The 17,388-nt window shown below is 47.3% G+C and overlaps 1 protein-coding gene across 5 annotated transcripts in view; it reads left to right on the forward strand.

Annotated features, from left to right (window-relative positions):
- Positions 1–17,388, forward strand: part of LOC146816482 (exportin-5-like) — a 1,867,381-nt gene that overhangs the window by 1,142,644 nt on the left and 707,349 nt on the right. For all 5 annotated transcript variants that reach the window (XM_085610326.1, XM_085610327.1, XM_085610328.1 and 2 more), the window contains exon 29: positions 188–244. In XM_085610326.1, the coding sequence (XP_085466452.1) occupies positions 188–244 (57 nt within the window). The remainder of the gene's footprint in view (positions 1–187; positions 245–17,388) is intronic.

Consider the following 17,388-nt stretch of genomic DNA (forward strand, 5'->3'; position numbering starts at 1 on the left):
TATTAATCCACATGATGTACCATTTGCGTGGTTGGTATTTCAACCTTTGTTGAAACAAAGGAATTCTATGGTGTTCCCAGCAGTAATTGTAATTCTTTCAGGAAAACAACAGATGTCACCTTTTGTTTGTAAGTTAATAGTGTCTGTTGTGTAGTGTGCCTGTGTAACATTTATTATGTCCTTACAGAAGTGGTCTGTGACTCCAATGAGGATGCGGATTACTTTTGTGCAGCTGAATCAGGTGGTAAGTACATATTTTACGTAAGGGCTGAGATTTCATCAAGGGTAAATTACCTGTTAAAATTGTGCTCTTCTTTTAAGGTGTTTGCAGTTGTCATTTAGAATTACCCAACGTGATCATAGATCTATGTGTTGTAAACACTCTGTGAATCAGTAATAATTAACAAACATTAGTCTATGCAGGTATTTGTATGTATGATACAGCTTGAGCATTCTTTACAATGCAAAGAAGTACCTTACCAGACAGAAAGTGCATAAGGTCGGAAAATTCAAATCCAATAGATGGTTTGTTGCATATTTGCTAATGAGATGTGAGTGGGTTATGTTCACTTACTTCTGGAGGGAAGGATGAATGAATCTTGTCAGATCTAGGTCACAATGGAGTTCCAGAATCTAGATGCAAAGCAGAAGGGGTTGCTCCATTGTCTTGCCTTAACTCTGCCTACTTCGCTGCTCTGGGTATTATGAAGACCACAGGAGAATTTGCTTATGAGGTGTGATGGGGGTGTTTGTGCTTACCACCTTGAAGGTGATACAGCACACTTTGAAAATACTACCCACCAGAAGAGAGAGATAATTCTGAGTGTTGGGGATACTCTTTTCTTCTCTTGACAAATTGTCCTGCATTGTGGACTAAGGCTCTTCATGAGAATCAGATTTGTATCTGAATCACAGTGTTGCCGTTATTAATGTGTTAGAGGACCACAAATCGGAGGGCTGTTCTGAACTCAGATTTCTTGCTGTTAGACCTGTCAACCCTAGGGTGGTCTTCCCCTACATTTGTTTTCCCTTTTTGCCTCGCTATAGACCGCCATTTTTGCTGTACATAGAACTCTGGGCGCCTTACCGCTGCTAATCAGCGCTGAGGTACAGGTGCTCTCTCCCAACAACATGGTTGCCACAGGCCGCTGCTTCTGCAGTGAGGCCACTGTTCCATCTGCGCACTAGTAGCGGGGATAAACTGGGACTTAATGCTACTGTAACCTTGACCGTCCCTCCTCTTGTCACCATAGACAGCCACCACAGAGTCCCCAGATTCTTCTGGAACCTTCCTACCCCCCCAGGTTGCCACCAGAACTTGCCGCCTTTTTGAAGGGTCACCTGACCTAGGGGTATAAAAGTAAAGGAGGGAACCTGATAAGTCAGTTGCACCACTGAACCTGGGAACCCTCCACTGGAGTAAAGGCTGTAGAGCTAGGGGGATTACTACACTACTGGGGCTGACTGATCCTAGGACCTGCTGCCCCCAAGTTATATGAGTTACCCTGCCTGCCTGCTGACCTTGCCCTGTGAGTGGGGACCCAGGGATACCAACTCCAGTGTGCCTGCCCAGGAATGCCATATCCCCTTCCCCTACCAGCGCTGTCACTGGGAAGTGCTGTGTGCCAGACACCTGAAATCCCCCTACCAGCGCTGCGACTGGGAAGTGCTGTGTGCCTGACACCTGAAATCCCCCTACCAGCGCTTTGACTGGGAAGTGCCTTGTGCCTGACACCTGAAATCCCCCTACCAGTGCTGTGACTGGGAAGCGCTGTGTGCCTGGAAGCACCGCTGCTGCTGGGGACCTCCCTGAGGTACTGTGAAGTTCTGTGCAGAGAATGGTGCACTGTGGCCACTGAGTGCTAGGTGCCCCTGATCGGCGCGCTGTTGAAGGAAAGCGCCGTGTTGCCAAGATCACCGTTGCGGCCCCTGCGCTGAGCCCTAGAAGCGCTGCTTTGCCCAGAACCTGACCCCGAGCCCCAGCGCGGTGCCCGTGAAGCGCTGGGAGCCCAAGATCACAGCCTCGGCCCCTGAACAGAAGAAGAGAAGCGTGGGATACCGAGAACTCACCGCCGCTGCCCGGGGACTGTGGCTGTGCGGGGAATCCGCAGAGAACGCTGGACGGGGGAGCGCGGCTGTACCCCCGATCACTGCCGGGGCCCCTGAAATGGGAGGTGCGGCCGCTGAAGGCGCTGGGATTGGGCACCAAAGTAAATGCGGGTCGCCTGGCAACCGGGGCTCCTGCCTACCGCGTCACCGGCCGCATTCCGAGGAAGTCGCGCTCCCATTGACTGACGGGCAGAGTGCTGCTGGGAGACCGGGGCTCATCCAGGCGCCATTGCAAGGAGCCCCCAGGGAGCGCAACAGCTCCCCGAACCCACCGGACAGGTTCCCCCGCCGTGGGGGGCCCACAGACGTCAGCGACATCCTCCTCACCCCAGGTAACAGACCGCGGGAGGTGTGGAGAGGGCTGGCCGGGGGATGGGTTGTCTGGAGGCCGGTTCACGAAGAGACCGACCGGAGAAGCCTGTGCATGCTCTCCCCTACGCTCCCTTGCTCCTTGACCCCAGAGTGACTGAGTTGGTGAGTCGGGGAGGCCTGTGGCCTACGCTCAGCTTGAGGCCCAGTCGTATTGACAGCAGAATTAGCCCCAGGGGCTCAGGGTGCCTGAATACGTGGGACAAATAGCCAGACGTGGGTAATAACTGTCTGGGGGAGGCCCCTCGGCTGGAATGGCTTTTTTGTGACCTGTATTGCATTTCTGCATAAGAATTGTGACCTGAAGTGCATAACTGCCTAAGAATTGTGACCTGAAGTGCATATCTGCATAATAATTATTACTGTACTGCATACCTGAATTGAACATAGATTTGCTTAGGAAATGTTGCCTGAATTGAACCTATAGTTGCATAGGAAATGTTGTCTGAATTGAAGATATGTCTACATAGCGATTGTGGTCTATATTGACCTGTGGTTACCAAAAACCGTTTACTCTGCATACTGCGGGACCTTTGCGTTTTCAACCCTGACAAGCAGTAGATAAATAAACTTGTTGTCCTAAAAGAAACTGGAGTGGTGTCTCTTTATTGTGTGTGCTTTACTGTGTCAGTGTGGGGGTGTGCTGCACAACTACTTCACACATAGCCTTGGGCGTGCCTACCTGCCTCGCGCCAAGCTACCCTGTCGGGAGTCAGTGGACCCTAGGACCTCGGTTCTAACACTTGCCTTGAAGTTAGATTCCTTGCTTTGAAGACAGATTACTTGCCCTGAATTTGAGCAGCAGGAGTGGATTCTCAGGCTGGGATAATATTGATTTCTGATGGATACTTCTAACCGCCAACTCCTCAACTTTATGGTATTACCCATTCCCCAGACTGGATCCAGAACTTTTCTCAGCAGGACTCACACACAACACTACGTGGTGCAGTATGGCTTTGTTCCGTCCCAGAGGTGACTGAGTGGAGCCACATATAAACACCAACCCTGTGCAACTACGTTAGTTCCTTTCTTTCGAAAATGATTCTGGAGCTCCACTCCTTTTTTCATTGGTTTTCAATGATTTTCCAAATTCGAAACTAGTGTTTAATGGAACGATGTCCCCATCTAAAACTACATGATTTATACCATGCCATGACTGTCAGAAACAGATGTCAGTAATGGACCCGCCAGAGGTGTGCCTTTGGTGTCTGAACTCATAGCACAACGCCAAGTTGTGCAGTGAGTGTGGCCTCATTCACCCGAAAGCATTACCGGACCTTTAAGCAAAGCTATGTGTTAAAGAACATTGAAACAAGTCACCGACCTCATGTAAGTTGAGGGCGCAGATTCGCTCCCACTATCATGGTCAATTCCGAGACAGATCTTCATTGCGGTCAAACTCATCAGGTAAGTTAAAGTTCAAATTGAAGAGGAAACCTAAGAAGTCAAAGCAGGACTCACCCCATTCCGTTACTCGCTATGGAAACGGAAGTTGTGAGGGTGACAAGGTGCCAATCCGACTTCCTCCCAATCCCCACTTGAGGAGCTAATTTGCAATTGATCCTGATGTGCACCAAGATTCCTGGCTCATCAGCAACACCACAGCAAGTCTTTATGGAGGCCCAGTTCCCTATTTGTGGTGCTCTTCCGGCTCCTGGTGGGCATCAAGGATCTGAAGGGGCTTCGAGTTTTGTTACTGTTGGCGGATCCATTCTCTGCATCTTCTGAGCCCCAAAACCCATCTCGGGTTCTGCACCAATTCAGGTGGCAACTTCAGTTCCTGCTTTAAACCCTATCCCTGTCCCTTTTTCATTGGTGCTGGTACAGACATCACCGTCACTTGAGGAGAATCTGGTTCCGACCCTGACCAAGGTCTCTCTGTGACTCCACTCCAGCACATCCTGGTCATCTTTTTGGTTCTGATTCAGATCAGAGTTTGCCTCCTGGAGATGACCTTGCGGATGGTTTACCCCCGCATTATGACGATGACAGCTTATATATAGACCTACAGGAGGCCAGTGGGCTTTATACTTCCTCTGATACAGGGTTGTGCTCCCCCCTTGGGTTTCCAACAGAAGAGAGTGCTTTCTTTGTTGTGGTAATTCGATGTGCTGCTTGGTCTGCACCTACAACTGCCTTCTGCTGCTAAACGGCTTCCTGCCATCCATCTACGTGAGACTAGTGCAGGTTCTCATGGACAACACCACTGCCAAGTGGTACTGCAACAAGTAGGGCGGAGTGGGGTCCCGGATCCTGTGCCATGAGGTGCTTGCAGTGGACAAACTTGGCAGGCGGTGCCTGGTGGATCACGACTGGAGGTTGCACCTCAAGGTGGTTCCCAAGAAGGCTAGCACTTTACCCAATCCTAGACCTCAGACTCTTTTACCTCCACAAGGAAAATATCAAGATGCGGTTCCTGGCGCAGTTTCTTCTGACACTGGGCACGGATAACTGGATGATGTCCCTTGATTTCCAGGACAGGTATTTAAACCAGGGGTGTCATCAGCCCCCCCGCTTGAGCAGCTATAGCGAGGGTGGGATTCTTGATGAGCCTCTTCTGTTTGCAACTCAGCAGACAAAGGCTCCTAATTAACTTGAAAGGGGGGGAAGGTGATTGGATGGATGGATGAATGGATGGATTGATAGATACATGGATAAATAAGTGAAAGGATGGATGGATGAATGAAAGGATGAATGGATGGATGAGAGAAACGATGGTTAAGTGAAAGGGTAAAAGGCTAGATGAGTGGACAGATGGATGAGTGAAAGGCTGTTAGATGGAGTGAAAGGGTGGATGATTGAATGGATGGATGAGTGGGTGAAAGAATGGATGGATGAGTGAAAGGGAGAGTAGATGGGTGGCTGGATGAAAGGGATGGATGGATGAGTGTAAGGGTGAATAGATGGATGAGTGAAAATGGATGAATGGAGTTGAATGCTAAATTGATGTATGATGAGTTAAAGAATGGATCAATGTGTGAAAGGGAGGGTAGATGGGTGGCTGGATTAAAGGGTGGACACATTAATGAATGAATTGATTGATGGATGGATGGATAAGTGAGTGAAAGGATGGATGAGTGAGTGAAAGGCTGGATGGATGAGTGAAAGGATGGATGGACGTGTGAGTGAAATGGTGGATGGATGGGCGAGTGAAAGGATGGATGGATAGGTGCATGGATGAATGAGTGAAGGGATGGATGAGTGAAAGAGAAGATGGATGAGTAAAAGAGGATTGATGAATGAAAGGGTGAATGGATAGAAGAGTGAGTGGATGGGTGACTAAGTGAAAGGGTAAATGGACTGATGAGTAAAAGGTTAAATGGATGGATCGATAAGTGGATTGATAGATGAATAACTGAAAGGCTGGATGGATAAAGTGAAGGGATGGATGGATGAGTGAAAGGATGGATGGATGAGTGGAAGGATGGATAGATGAGTGAAAGGATAGATAGATGAGCGAAAGGATTGCTGTAAGGAGGGATGAGTGAAAGAATGGATACATGGGTGACAGGATTGCTGTAAGGAGGGATGAGTGAAAGAATGGATGGATCAGTGAAAGAAAGGGTAGATGGATGACAAATGGGTGAGTTAAAGGGTGATTGGATAAGTGGATGGATGAGTGAGTGAAATATAGGAGGGATGGATGAGTGGATGAATGAGTGAAAGGATTGATGACTGAGTGAAAGGGTGTATGGATCGATGAAGTGAAAGGGTGGATGAATGAGTGAGTGAAAGGATGGATGAGTGAAAAGACGGATGAGTGAAAAAGTAAATGGATGGATGAGTGAATGGATGGGTCGAAGGGTGGATGGATAAGTGATAGGATGGATAGCTGAGTGAGTGAGTGTGTATGGATGAATAATCTGGTGTATTTTCTCCCTATTGTGGTGTGCAGAATTTTCAGTGTTACCACAATGATGATGCACTCTATATAGATTGAAGGTTTCAGTACCTATATACTTGTGGTGGCCAAGGTGAGATATGAGAGCTAACCAGAGAGTTTGCAATATTCAAAAGTGTCTCTGCTCCTCTCTTCCTGCAGGAGCACTCCATCCCTGTTGCCAGACTTCAATAAATCCAGTTCAGACTGGTGTAGATGTGATGTATGGACATACAGACGGGTAGACGGGTTATATTTATGTAGCAAGATATCTGATAAAGCCTTCTAGCCGCAGATTCTTTACCTTAGAATTATCCACGGGTGTCATACTGGATCCGGAAATTTTTCATAAGCATTTCCCCTGTGCACCAGTAGGTGGCGATGTTCTGCTCCGCATTGCATCGTCCGTGCCGGAAGTGATATGCATGCTGCCTATATAGGCACCACCTCAGGGTGCTAATGCCAGTTCTTTTGTTTCTGACAAGTTATGTTATGTTAATAAGCTTTTAAAGCACACTTCTACCCCAAGGTGTCCTGGCGCTGAGCCGTGCCTAACTGGTTACCAAAAACTAAAATGGCTATTCGGAAAACAGCCACGTTTTCAGCCCCCTCCTAAAGGAGAGGCGCTCGGTATCATTCCAGAGATGTAGTGGTAGGTTGTTCCAGGCTTCAGCAGCACAAGTAATGAAACTTCTGCTACCCCTGTTGGCTTTTTTAATTCGGGGGACGGCCACTTGCTTTGCCTCCGCGGATCACAGTGTTCTCCTGGGGACATACCATTGAAGACGTTTCCTCAGATATTCAGGGCCCCTGCCTGTCAGAGACTTAAAAACCCTGCAAAGTGCTTTGAATTGTGCACGCTGTTTCACTGGGAGACTGTGGAGCTGCCTAAGTTCCTTGCTAACCGAAATAAACGTAGTTGTGCCAGTTAACCACCTGGCTGCCGCATTTTGCACCAACGGGAGTCTGTTAGATGTTTCAAGTAACCACAGAGCCAGAGAAGTGCTAACCCCAGTCTTTTTCGATTACCTTTTTTACTTATTGCCGCAAATTTTTTGAGATTTTATCTTGTGATATGGCAGGGACGTCTAAATGGAAGGCTGGTTTCAAGCCCTGTGGCGCCTGTCACCGACAGATGTCGGTGATGGACCCTCACCTCGTCTCTTGGTGCCTCAAGTGCACCCATGACTCCAAGACTTGCATGAATTATTGCGCATTGTCCCTCAAGCTCCTGGCTGCTTGGTGTACGCCACTACGGTCTCAATCCCGGTGAAGAGAAAAGTGCCGGAATCAGTCGCTGAGCAACTCCAAGCAATCATTGTCACAGTCAAAGTATTCTAGGCATTCAGGTAAGTCCCTCAAAAGAAAAAAGAATAAGAAGTCTAAGAGGTCTTCGACTTTGCCACATACGACGAGACGAGGGAGCATCGGCATTCGAGGCTTGGCTCCACGGTTGAGTCTGCACCAGGGCCGTCTCCTGGAGCCAGATCGACCCGGCCCAACTTCGTGAATTTTATGAGGCCATGCACTTCATATTTGGGCCCCCTGTCCCAGCTAGAGTGCTAATGGGCACTGCGGGCTTGGGAAGGGCCCCCACTAGTCTTCCGCCAGTGTGTTCACCCACGACTTGGAGATGATTGGGAGGGATCACTGAACCCTGATGAATACCAGCCCCTAGATGTCACGGATGACACCTGGTGTGAGGATCTACTATATGCCAGTGGACTGGACACTTATCCAGATACTGAGTTGGTTTCTCCTCTTATAGGGGTGAGAAGGGTTGCTGAGTTCCTAGACCTTTCCGCTGCCTACTGTGGCAGTCAAGATGAATGTCTTAACGGAGGTGCTTCAACTGAGAGTCACCCTATCCGAACCGTTTCTCCCATTTAATGAAGCACTCGCGGATATCCTACTGGGTGTCTTGTCCAAGTCCTGCACAGGGCTCCTGTGAATAGGTTGATAGCCCAGCGCACTGCTTCAGGGGACCCCAGTTTCCTCACAACACATCCCACCCCAAAGAGCTTGGTGGTCCAAGCCTCCACTTTCAAAGTAAATCCTGGCACATTCCCTATCACTCCCCCGGATAGGGAATCCCAAGAGGCTGGATACCTTGGGCAAGAATCTGTTCTCTTCCACCAGCCTGGCACTGCGGTCGGAGAACACCGCGTGCCTTTCGGGCCAATACTCCCATTCGCTCTGGGACTTGGTTGCGCAGGTGCTGTCAGTCTCTGAGGAGTTGTTTCAAGGAACAATAATCCCTAACAAAAATGTAATAGTTTGTAGTTCATACATATAGCAATACAATGATGACTATTTTTCATGTGTCCTATTGTACATGATATTTAATGTGAGACTTAACAGAAAAATACAAGTGGGAACAAAAGTATGATGGGGATTCAACAAGCTGTAGCCAAACAATTTCAGCATTAAAACCGAAGGATGCCTCTGTTAGGAAGAGTGCCTAAGCACAATTAAAGTCCGCTCCATGGCTGGCGGCCACGGATCGGACTCTAATCGCGCTTAGGCACTCTTCCTAACAGAGGCATCATTCTGTTCTACCAGTTTCGGAAACCTTCCTTTTCCCATTGAGGACCTGCAAACTACCCTCCTGTGATTTTAGACCATTGCCCACCTATTATAAACTACCCTGCGTGGTCCATCGCCCTACCATGGCCTTGGCGCTTCAACCCACTGTCCACCCTCAACTGGCCTGCACACTGGCATCTTGATTCCTTGATTGGTCGAGAGTTTTCCACGGCAGTTGCCACAGGCACCTATTCCTTTGTCCTGAAGATGATCCCTGCATTCTTGTAGAGGGATAGAAACCTCTTCGACTTCTCACACCGAGACATAACTGAATATTTGTATCCATATGTGCTAGGGAGCACAAATTTACTCTTTAGTGGTTTTAATGCTGACATTTTTGGCCACAACTCGTGGTTGCCCGAAATCTCCGTCATAATTTTGTTCCCACTTGTATTTTTCTGTTAAGTCTCACATTAAATATCTTGTCCAATAGGACAGATGAAAAATAGTCCTCATTGTATTGCTATTTGTATAAACTACGAACTAATAACTTTTTTTAGGGACCATTTATCCTTGAAACAGTTCATACCCAAGGTCCCTGACAATTATTGGGTTCCCTTGTTTGTCTAAAAATATGATCAGTCTCTGAGGAGGCCCGAGCCATACTTTCTCAAGCTGTTACTGATGGGATAGACACAGCTAAGTTCGCCATGTGAGCTGGATACGGCTGACTCGCAAGGCAGAGTGGTTTCATCGTCGGTGGCCTTGCGGTGACACACCTGGCTGAGGACAACTGCCTTTTTTAGGGATGTCCAGGCCTGGCTCATGGACATGCCATTTGATGGCTCTTATCTCTTCGGAGACAAGAGGTACTCAGCACTGGAGCGCTTCACAGACGCAGGGCTACGACCATGTCCGTGGGCCTTTTAGTGTCCCCTCACCAACCTCTGTCTGCCTTCCACTTCTTTCATGGCAGGTATTTTTTGCTGCTTCTCCAACAGCCCTGTCACCACGGACTGCAGAATTCTCAGTCTTTGCTTGGCTGAGGACGCTGCACCCACAAGTCTCGAGGATCAGGTAACCAGAGAGTGGACTACTGCACCATCCTCCTGGCAGCTGCAGCCTCCAAGCCCCTTTTGTTTGCCCTGCGACCATTAGGGGCACTCAGTGGGATGCAGGACACAGCATCACCTGTACCATTGGAAGTCGATAACATCTGACTGCTGGGTTCTCCAGGTTAATCAAAGGGTATATTTCCTCCCCTTTGTGACTACCCCTCCAAACATGCCACCTGCTAGTCGCAGCTTCCTTGCAGTTCACGGACGGCCATGAGCACTTTGTATTTGCCATGTTGCCCTTTGGCCTTACCAACACCAAGGTGATGACAGTAGTTGTAGTTCATCTGCGGAGATCCAGGGTGCCAGTCTTCCCCTATCTCGACGATTTGCTGTTGAAGGCAGGCTCGGCCCAGGCAGTCGTCTCCCACCTCAAGACTATGCCGGACCTCCTGCACTCACTGGGGTTCACTATCAACGCGCCAAAGTCACACCTGATCCCGTCTCAGATGCTCCCTTTCATTCGGTCGTATCCTCCCGAATGGAGAGTCCAGGATATTCAGGCTATGATATTGATGTTTCAGCCTCTATCCTGATTTTAATGAGACTGACAGAGGCTCCTGGGGCTCATGGCCTCCTGCTTGTGAAGCATGCCAGTTGGCATATTCAGGCTCTGCAGTGGGGCCTGAAGTTCCAATGGGCACAGCATTAGGGCAATTTCTCTGGCATGGTCCAGATCTGAGAGGGCACTGTAAAAGATCTGCAGGGGTGGATAAAGAACCACGATTGGGTCAGCGGCAGACCCCTCTCCTTTCCCCAACCATATCTACTGGTAGTGACAGACGCGTCACACCTGGGCTGGGACGGCCATCCGGGAAAGGTGGAAATAAGAGGACTCTGGTCTCTGGTAGAATCCGCTCTCCACATCAACCTGTTGGAGCTGCAAGCAATCTGGTTGGCATTAAAAGCCTTTCTACCCTCCATCAAAGGAAGGCTAGCTTAGGTGTGCACGGGCAACACCACCGCCATGTGGTACTGCAGTAAAGAGGCGGGTGGGTTCATGGGCCCTCTGTCAAGAGGCCCTGCGTCTCTGGACATGGCTGGAATGTCATGGCATTTCCATGGGGGTTCAACACCTGGCCGGCTCTCTGAATGCCAGAGCGGACAAACTCCGCTGAAGATGCCTAGCGGATTATGAGTGGCGTCTCCAACCGTAGGTGACCCCAGGTCTCTCTCAGCAGTGGGAAAGGCCTTGGTTTAATCTGTTTGCCACTGCCGAGAATGTGCAGTGTCAGCAGTTCTGCGTCCTGGAGCGTCCTCTTGCTCAGACGCTTTTCATCTCGAGTGGGGCTTCGACCTCCTGTACGCCTTTCTGCCAATACCACTCCTACCCAGAGTTCTCAAGAAGAGCAGGAATGACCGGGCCCAAGTCATTCTGGTGGCTCCGGTCTGGGCTCTGAGAGTCTGGAATCCCGAGCTGTTGAGCATGGCATCGGTCCTCCAATCAGACTGCCTCTTCAGGAGGATCAACTGTCGCAGCAGCAGGGGCGGGTTCTCCACCCAAACCTGTCAACACTTCGCCTTCATGCACGGAGATTGAGCAGCGACAATTGACAGCTTTTGACCTTCTGCCTGAAGATTGGAATGTTATTTTGGCTGCTCAGCGTCCCTCCACCGAGACAGTCTACGCCCGCCGCTGGAGCAAGTTTGTGGCATGGTGTACAAATAAACGGGTTGATCTGCACCCCTTTCCCAAGTTCTTTTGTTTTTTTTTTGCCCTGGCCCAGCAGGGCTCTGCATTGGGTACATTGAAGGGTTATTTGTCTGCTATCAGCTATTCTGCAGCTGCCAGATCCGCCCTTCTTTTTCAAGTCTCCCCGATTGTGGGAGTGAGCCTTTTCAGGGGCCTACTGGTGCAGGGGTTCGCCCTTCTTTGTCCTTAAGTCCTTAGACTAACAAAATAGAGATTGGCACGGAAAATGTAATATCAAAGAAAATAGATTTATTAACCTCTCATGAGGGAGACTACGTCAATACAGTACCCTCAGGCCACTGTAGGAGGTAGTCCAAGGAGTACAGAAACCAGGGGCCTTATATATACATTTGTTGCATAGTCAGCATGGAGACTCAAAGGGGAGATACTGGCACATACAAGAATAGTTATTGACTAACATGGGTATACACAAATTGCTTGCTCAACAAAGTGGGAGGGGAGACATTTCTGCTTACATCAGTTAAAACAGCCTGACAGTTCTTTTCTAAAACAGGTGTATTCTAGCAGCTACAGGCCTTTCTAATCATACATTGCTCTGGCTCAGTGCTGCAGGAATTAACTGTAACTTATGACTCAAGCAGAATAGAAAAGCAGGCAACAGTAGAGACAAGAAGCACATGGCCAGCACATGGCTAACTAAAATGTCTGCCACAACCAAAATGGCTTCAGCTTATGCTAACGGTAATTTCTGATAATTTCCACCGATGTCCCTTTTAGCATTATCTGAAGACATCCCTATGATCTAGAAGGAATATAGAAAATATTCTACACCTCTATTCTCAACATATTGCTAACTTCTTGGTCTAATACATATTGGGCGTTAACGTTTCTCTTGCAGAAAAAAACAGTACAAAAACTATTTTTGCTTTGGGGGCTCAGGAGAACCAAACTGGGCCATGGGAATTAGGACGAGGAGCCGCAAAGGGCTGCTCCACCTCAAAAATGGGACGACCAAAGGGGTACATTGCTAAAAAGTACTTGAAGAACAGAAGCCGCTGTTCAACCAGCCAGAGAGGATTCTTCTCCGTGTCCGTCTGAGACTCACAGGCAGGCTCTTATTGTTCATCAAGTGTTCACTTCTCCCACGGTGGAGCTGCACAACTTGCAACTCAAGAAAACAATCATGGCCGAGTTTTAAGGGAAAAGATTCTTCTTTCAGGATAGGGCATTCACCTTCCAGGGCAAACACCCTCAATGATCCTGTCCAGTGTCTTAGGCAGTGCACCAGTTTTCTTCACTTTAATCTCACAGGCACCAGAGACACAGCACCTGTACCCTAAACTCAAGTCCTTCCCTAACTCCTGTGTTGCACACTGCTCTTTTGGCTGGGCCACAGATTGTACCCAGTGTGCCCAGGCACCTCTTGATCAACCAACAGAGGTGCAGACTTATATTCACCTAGGGACCAGGACTCAGAGGCCTGATGCTGGAGTATCTGAAGCCAGCCTTGTTTCAAAGGGGCTCACCTCAAGCAAAGCCTCCTTGCTGTCCTTGTCGGTCTCTGACTCTCTCAGCTGGGCATCAAAAACTGGATCAACGCAAAGAATTCTCCGTCCTGATTTATGACCCCGCCTTTCGTCCAAGACAGTGGTAGGGGTACACACTTCACGTCGTTTTCATGGGCCCAGTGCTTCCGGCCTTCTACCTTCACTGCAGTCCTAGGTGCTAGCAACGCCTGTGATTTTAAAAAAAATGTGAGATCTGCCCCCCACCCCCCATGGGGGCAGATAGCCAAAAACATAGCCCCCAAAGGGGAGTGACCCTTTCCCAAGGGGCCACTCCCCACAAAGTATTCCCTGGTGGTCCAGTGGGCCACATTTAAAAAAATTGCGAAATCTGCCCCCAGAGGGGCAGACAAAGCCAAGAAACATTGCCCCCATAAGGGGAGTGACCCTTGCCCAAGGGGCCACTGCCCACAAACAAATCCCTGGTGGTCTAGTGGGCCAAATATGGGAGAGACGGCCCCCAAGGGAGAGCGACCCTTGCCCACTTGCAGACAAAGCCAATTATGTATGCCCCCAATAAGGAGAGCGGCCCTTGCCTAAGGGGCCGCTCCCTCAGCAGTAAATTGTTTCAAAAGTAAAAAATAAAAAAAATCCCTGGCTCTAGTGGGTATTCCTGCTGCACGATCGTGCAGCAGGAATGCACAAAAGAAGCATCAGGGAGAAGGAAAACACTTTCCTTTCCCCCGATGCCTCATTTGCTGAAATCCCCCCCCCCCCCTCCTCCCTAGAGGAAAAACGTACCTCTTTGTTCCCCGACGTGCTGGAAGCAAATGGCTTCCAGCGCCTCGGGGAAGAAAGGGAAACCTCCAATGATGTCAGTGCGCCTCGAGCGCTGAGGTCATTCTTGGCGTGGGGGGGGGGGGGGCAGGGGAAGAGCTTCCCCTGCCTTCCCCGGTGAAAACACGAAGATCGGCGTCCCACGGGGGGAGCGCCAGCGCTTCCCCTGTGGGTGGGTGCCATGACGGCCGGGAACCATCATGAGCACACGCCCACTGTGTGTTATGACGGCTCCCGGCCGTCATGAGCACAGAAGGTGTTAAATGTCAAATAAGGGAACATCAGTCTATTCTACCCATCCTTTCATAATTTCATCTGTTTACAGACAGGATGGGCAGTAACATGACATATTTATTCATTTTATTAATTCTAACAATTTTAAAACAGTATTACTGAATAGCCAATTAGACGTGCACTGGTGAGGTGCTTTGTCTCTATTGATTCAAGAACATATTCACATCATCTTGTGAAATGAATGACTAAAGCGAGTCCAACCAATTGTCTCATGGCCGTTCCTAGACAGCTTAGTCAGGCTCGAGAGAGAGTGAGAAAAAGAGAGAGAGGGAGAGCGAGCACAACAACAAGCTGCCCTGCATACTTTCTACGCAGAATAGCTCACAATAATACACATAATAGGCACTTAAATCAAGAAAAAGGACAATGTGTTACATAATTTTGCTTACCCTTAATTTGCCCAGGAGCTAATCTCCTTTCCCCCCTTCGACAGTAGGTGACCTAAACAGGTCCTGTCGACAATATTTACCCCCGTTTTTGGCAGCTAGGCACAAACAGACTTGTAGGAGGTAAATGGCTAGGGGAATCCATATCAAGAAGGCAATGTCCAATACTAGTGGACTGTACCACTTTATACATTTTGGTGTACAAGCACATTGAGCTAACTAGAAAACATTAATAGCCAACTACCAATTCCTTTAGCAATTGTACTAGATTAACATGATGGCGCATGAATGCAAACTGAATTTCATTGCCTCCATATCTTAGCCCTTGCACAGTAATCTTTAAGCTAAAACCATTATTTCTATATGCATGGCAGAGCTGTTCTCTACACAGGGCCCACATACGCTACTGCCTCTACTTCTCTTCTTATGACCTCACAGAACCTGCCTGATCTTTTGCCAAAAATAATAAGCAAAGCTTCTCTTTCTCTCTCTGCGCTGTCATCCCTTCCTTTGGAATCTTTTCCGAGGTCGAAGTGCCAGAGAAATTCTTGCCCTTAGCCCTGCTAGTTTGTTAAATACAGAACAAGACCTCTGACCCTTAAACCCGCTGTCCCATGTCTGTGCAAGGCCATTCCCACGTGGCTATCACAGCTCAAAGTAACTCTCGAGAAGCATGACCAAAGGGCATCCCCGCTCCGTGCCTCCGTGCTGATATTTTTAAAGGTAGGATGCAACTTGTATTCTTTATTATATATTTATTTCTTGCGCACTGTGCGTTCTAGCGCCTAAAGAACTAGAGTTTTCATAATGCCATAAGCGCCCAGAATTCTTGTGCATAAAAGATTGCATAAAGGCTTGAAATGTAATTCACGTGTCTGCACAGCTACTCAATGCATGACTTTTAATAGCCTTTGTATTTGACACAGCAGCCATTAGGCCATACTACATTTTAAGTTTGTCACTAAGAGACAGTAATATTAACGTTGTTAGATAAACTTATATTCAACCTTTTAATGTGGTGCAACAACATATTTTAACCAGTTGGAAATAGAAATCTAATGTGCTCATTGAAATCTGAATATATATTTTGCACAGGATAATTTTCAACAGTGCTAAATATTATTGAATTTTCACAATAGTGGTATTAGACATTATAAGCATCATAATTATGCAAAAACGATTTTAGCGCAATAACTTTTAATAATTTTTTACATGTAGTCAGTTTTTTTAAAAATATTGATCACTAACCCTTTTTCTGGTTTCTACATATAAAAAGCAAGCCTTATTCCTTTCCTTTTGCCTTTAAATGCATTTATTTATAAGACTCACAAAAACCTGTTTTGAAACTAAGCACAGAAACTTTACTGAAACATAAAAAGTTTGTATCACATTTTAGAGGGCAGTAATTATTTACCATCAGATCCACAGATGTGCTTATTAGAAAAGCAACAAGAATGAAAGTCCTTACTTGTATCCTTTCTGTGTTATCCACAATAATTAAACTGTATTTCTAACTTTCAAAATCAGTAGTCTTTAATGCACGTGCCTTTATACCATATTATACTAACTTAAAACGTAGTCCCCACAGCTTGATCTGTAGCATGTTCCTGGGCACATAGCCATGTGTTATTTACTCAGCTGTGTTTTACGACCAGCAGGCGTTAGCTTCCACGCTTTTTCAGGAGGAAAAAACCCTTGCTGTTTTCTAATGTCCTCACAGAAACCCCAAAAAGTTGAGAAACCATTCATTACCTCCGTCTGTTCTGACATACAGCTTCCTTCGGACAGACAGCTTTGAGCAGCCGTTAAAAGCTCTCTTTCTGGTGCTGTGAATTGAGCAGGGTTCAGTCTATTTAAAACCCAGGCATTCCAAGCCAGTCAGAATCTATCGTTTTGCAATGTGGTGTTAAAAGCTCTCTTTCTGGTGCTGTGAATTGAGCACTGTTCAGTCTATTTAAAACCCAGGCATTCCTAGCCAGTCAAAATCTATCGTTTTACAATGTGGTACAAATAGGACGCTTTTATTTTAGCAGATACCAATTACTCAGATAATGTGAATGCCTTTTAATATTTAATGTAATGTATCTAAGGATAATGCTGTAACATTTTGTATTGAGTCCTTGTTGTGTAAAACACACAAATTCGTTTTTTTTCTTTCTGTGAGGCCTATTTTTTCCCTATTGAGTGTTAATTCTAATTTTGTGTTTTTACCACTGGGGCGATATAATAATTGAAGGTTCCGACATCTATACTTTGTTACTGCTTTACTTTTAATAGTAGTGTGCAGCAATTTAGCATATGTTATATAATTTATCCTTTGAATTTTAAAGTGTAATTCTTCCAATGGCATCTGCAGAACACAAGGACGATAACAAACCAAATTGGGCTCATTCCAGACATTTCCAAGAAGGGGGCCACACACTCGGAACACACAACACTGCTTGCTAAGGCAAGCCATTCTTACACAAAGAGCACAGTCGCTACTCACTCAAACAAGTACTTCACAAGCATCACCACCGGTATCAGTCCACAAACCACATAGACACTTAAACACACAATCAACCCACAAATCAACACTTAGGACAAAAACAAGAGGCGGCCCTCAGACTGTATCCAAACCAAACCATTTATAAATACCAATTGTAAATCATTTTCACAAAAAGAGTGCTCGAAAGTAGTCCAGAGACTGCACCAAGACAAGTAAACAGCCCAA

Source organism: Triturus cristatus, chromosome 6 (assembly GCF_964204655.1).
Source record: "Triturus cristatus chromosome 6, aTriCri1.1, whole genome shotgun sequence".
In the NCBI taxonomy this organism is placed as follows: domain Eukaryota; kingdom Metazoa; phylum Chordata; class Amphibia; order Caudata; family Salamandridae; genus Triturus; species Triturus cristatus.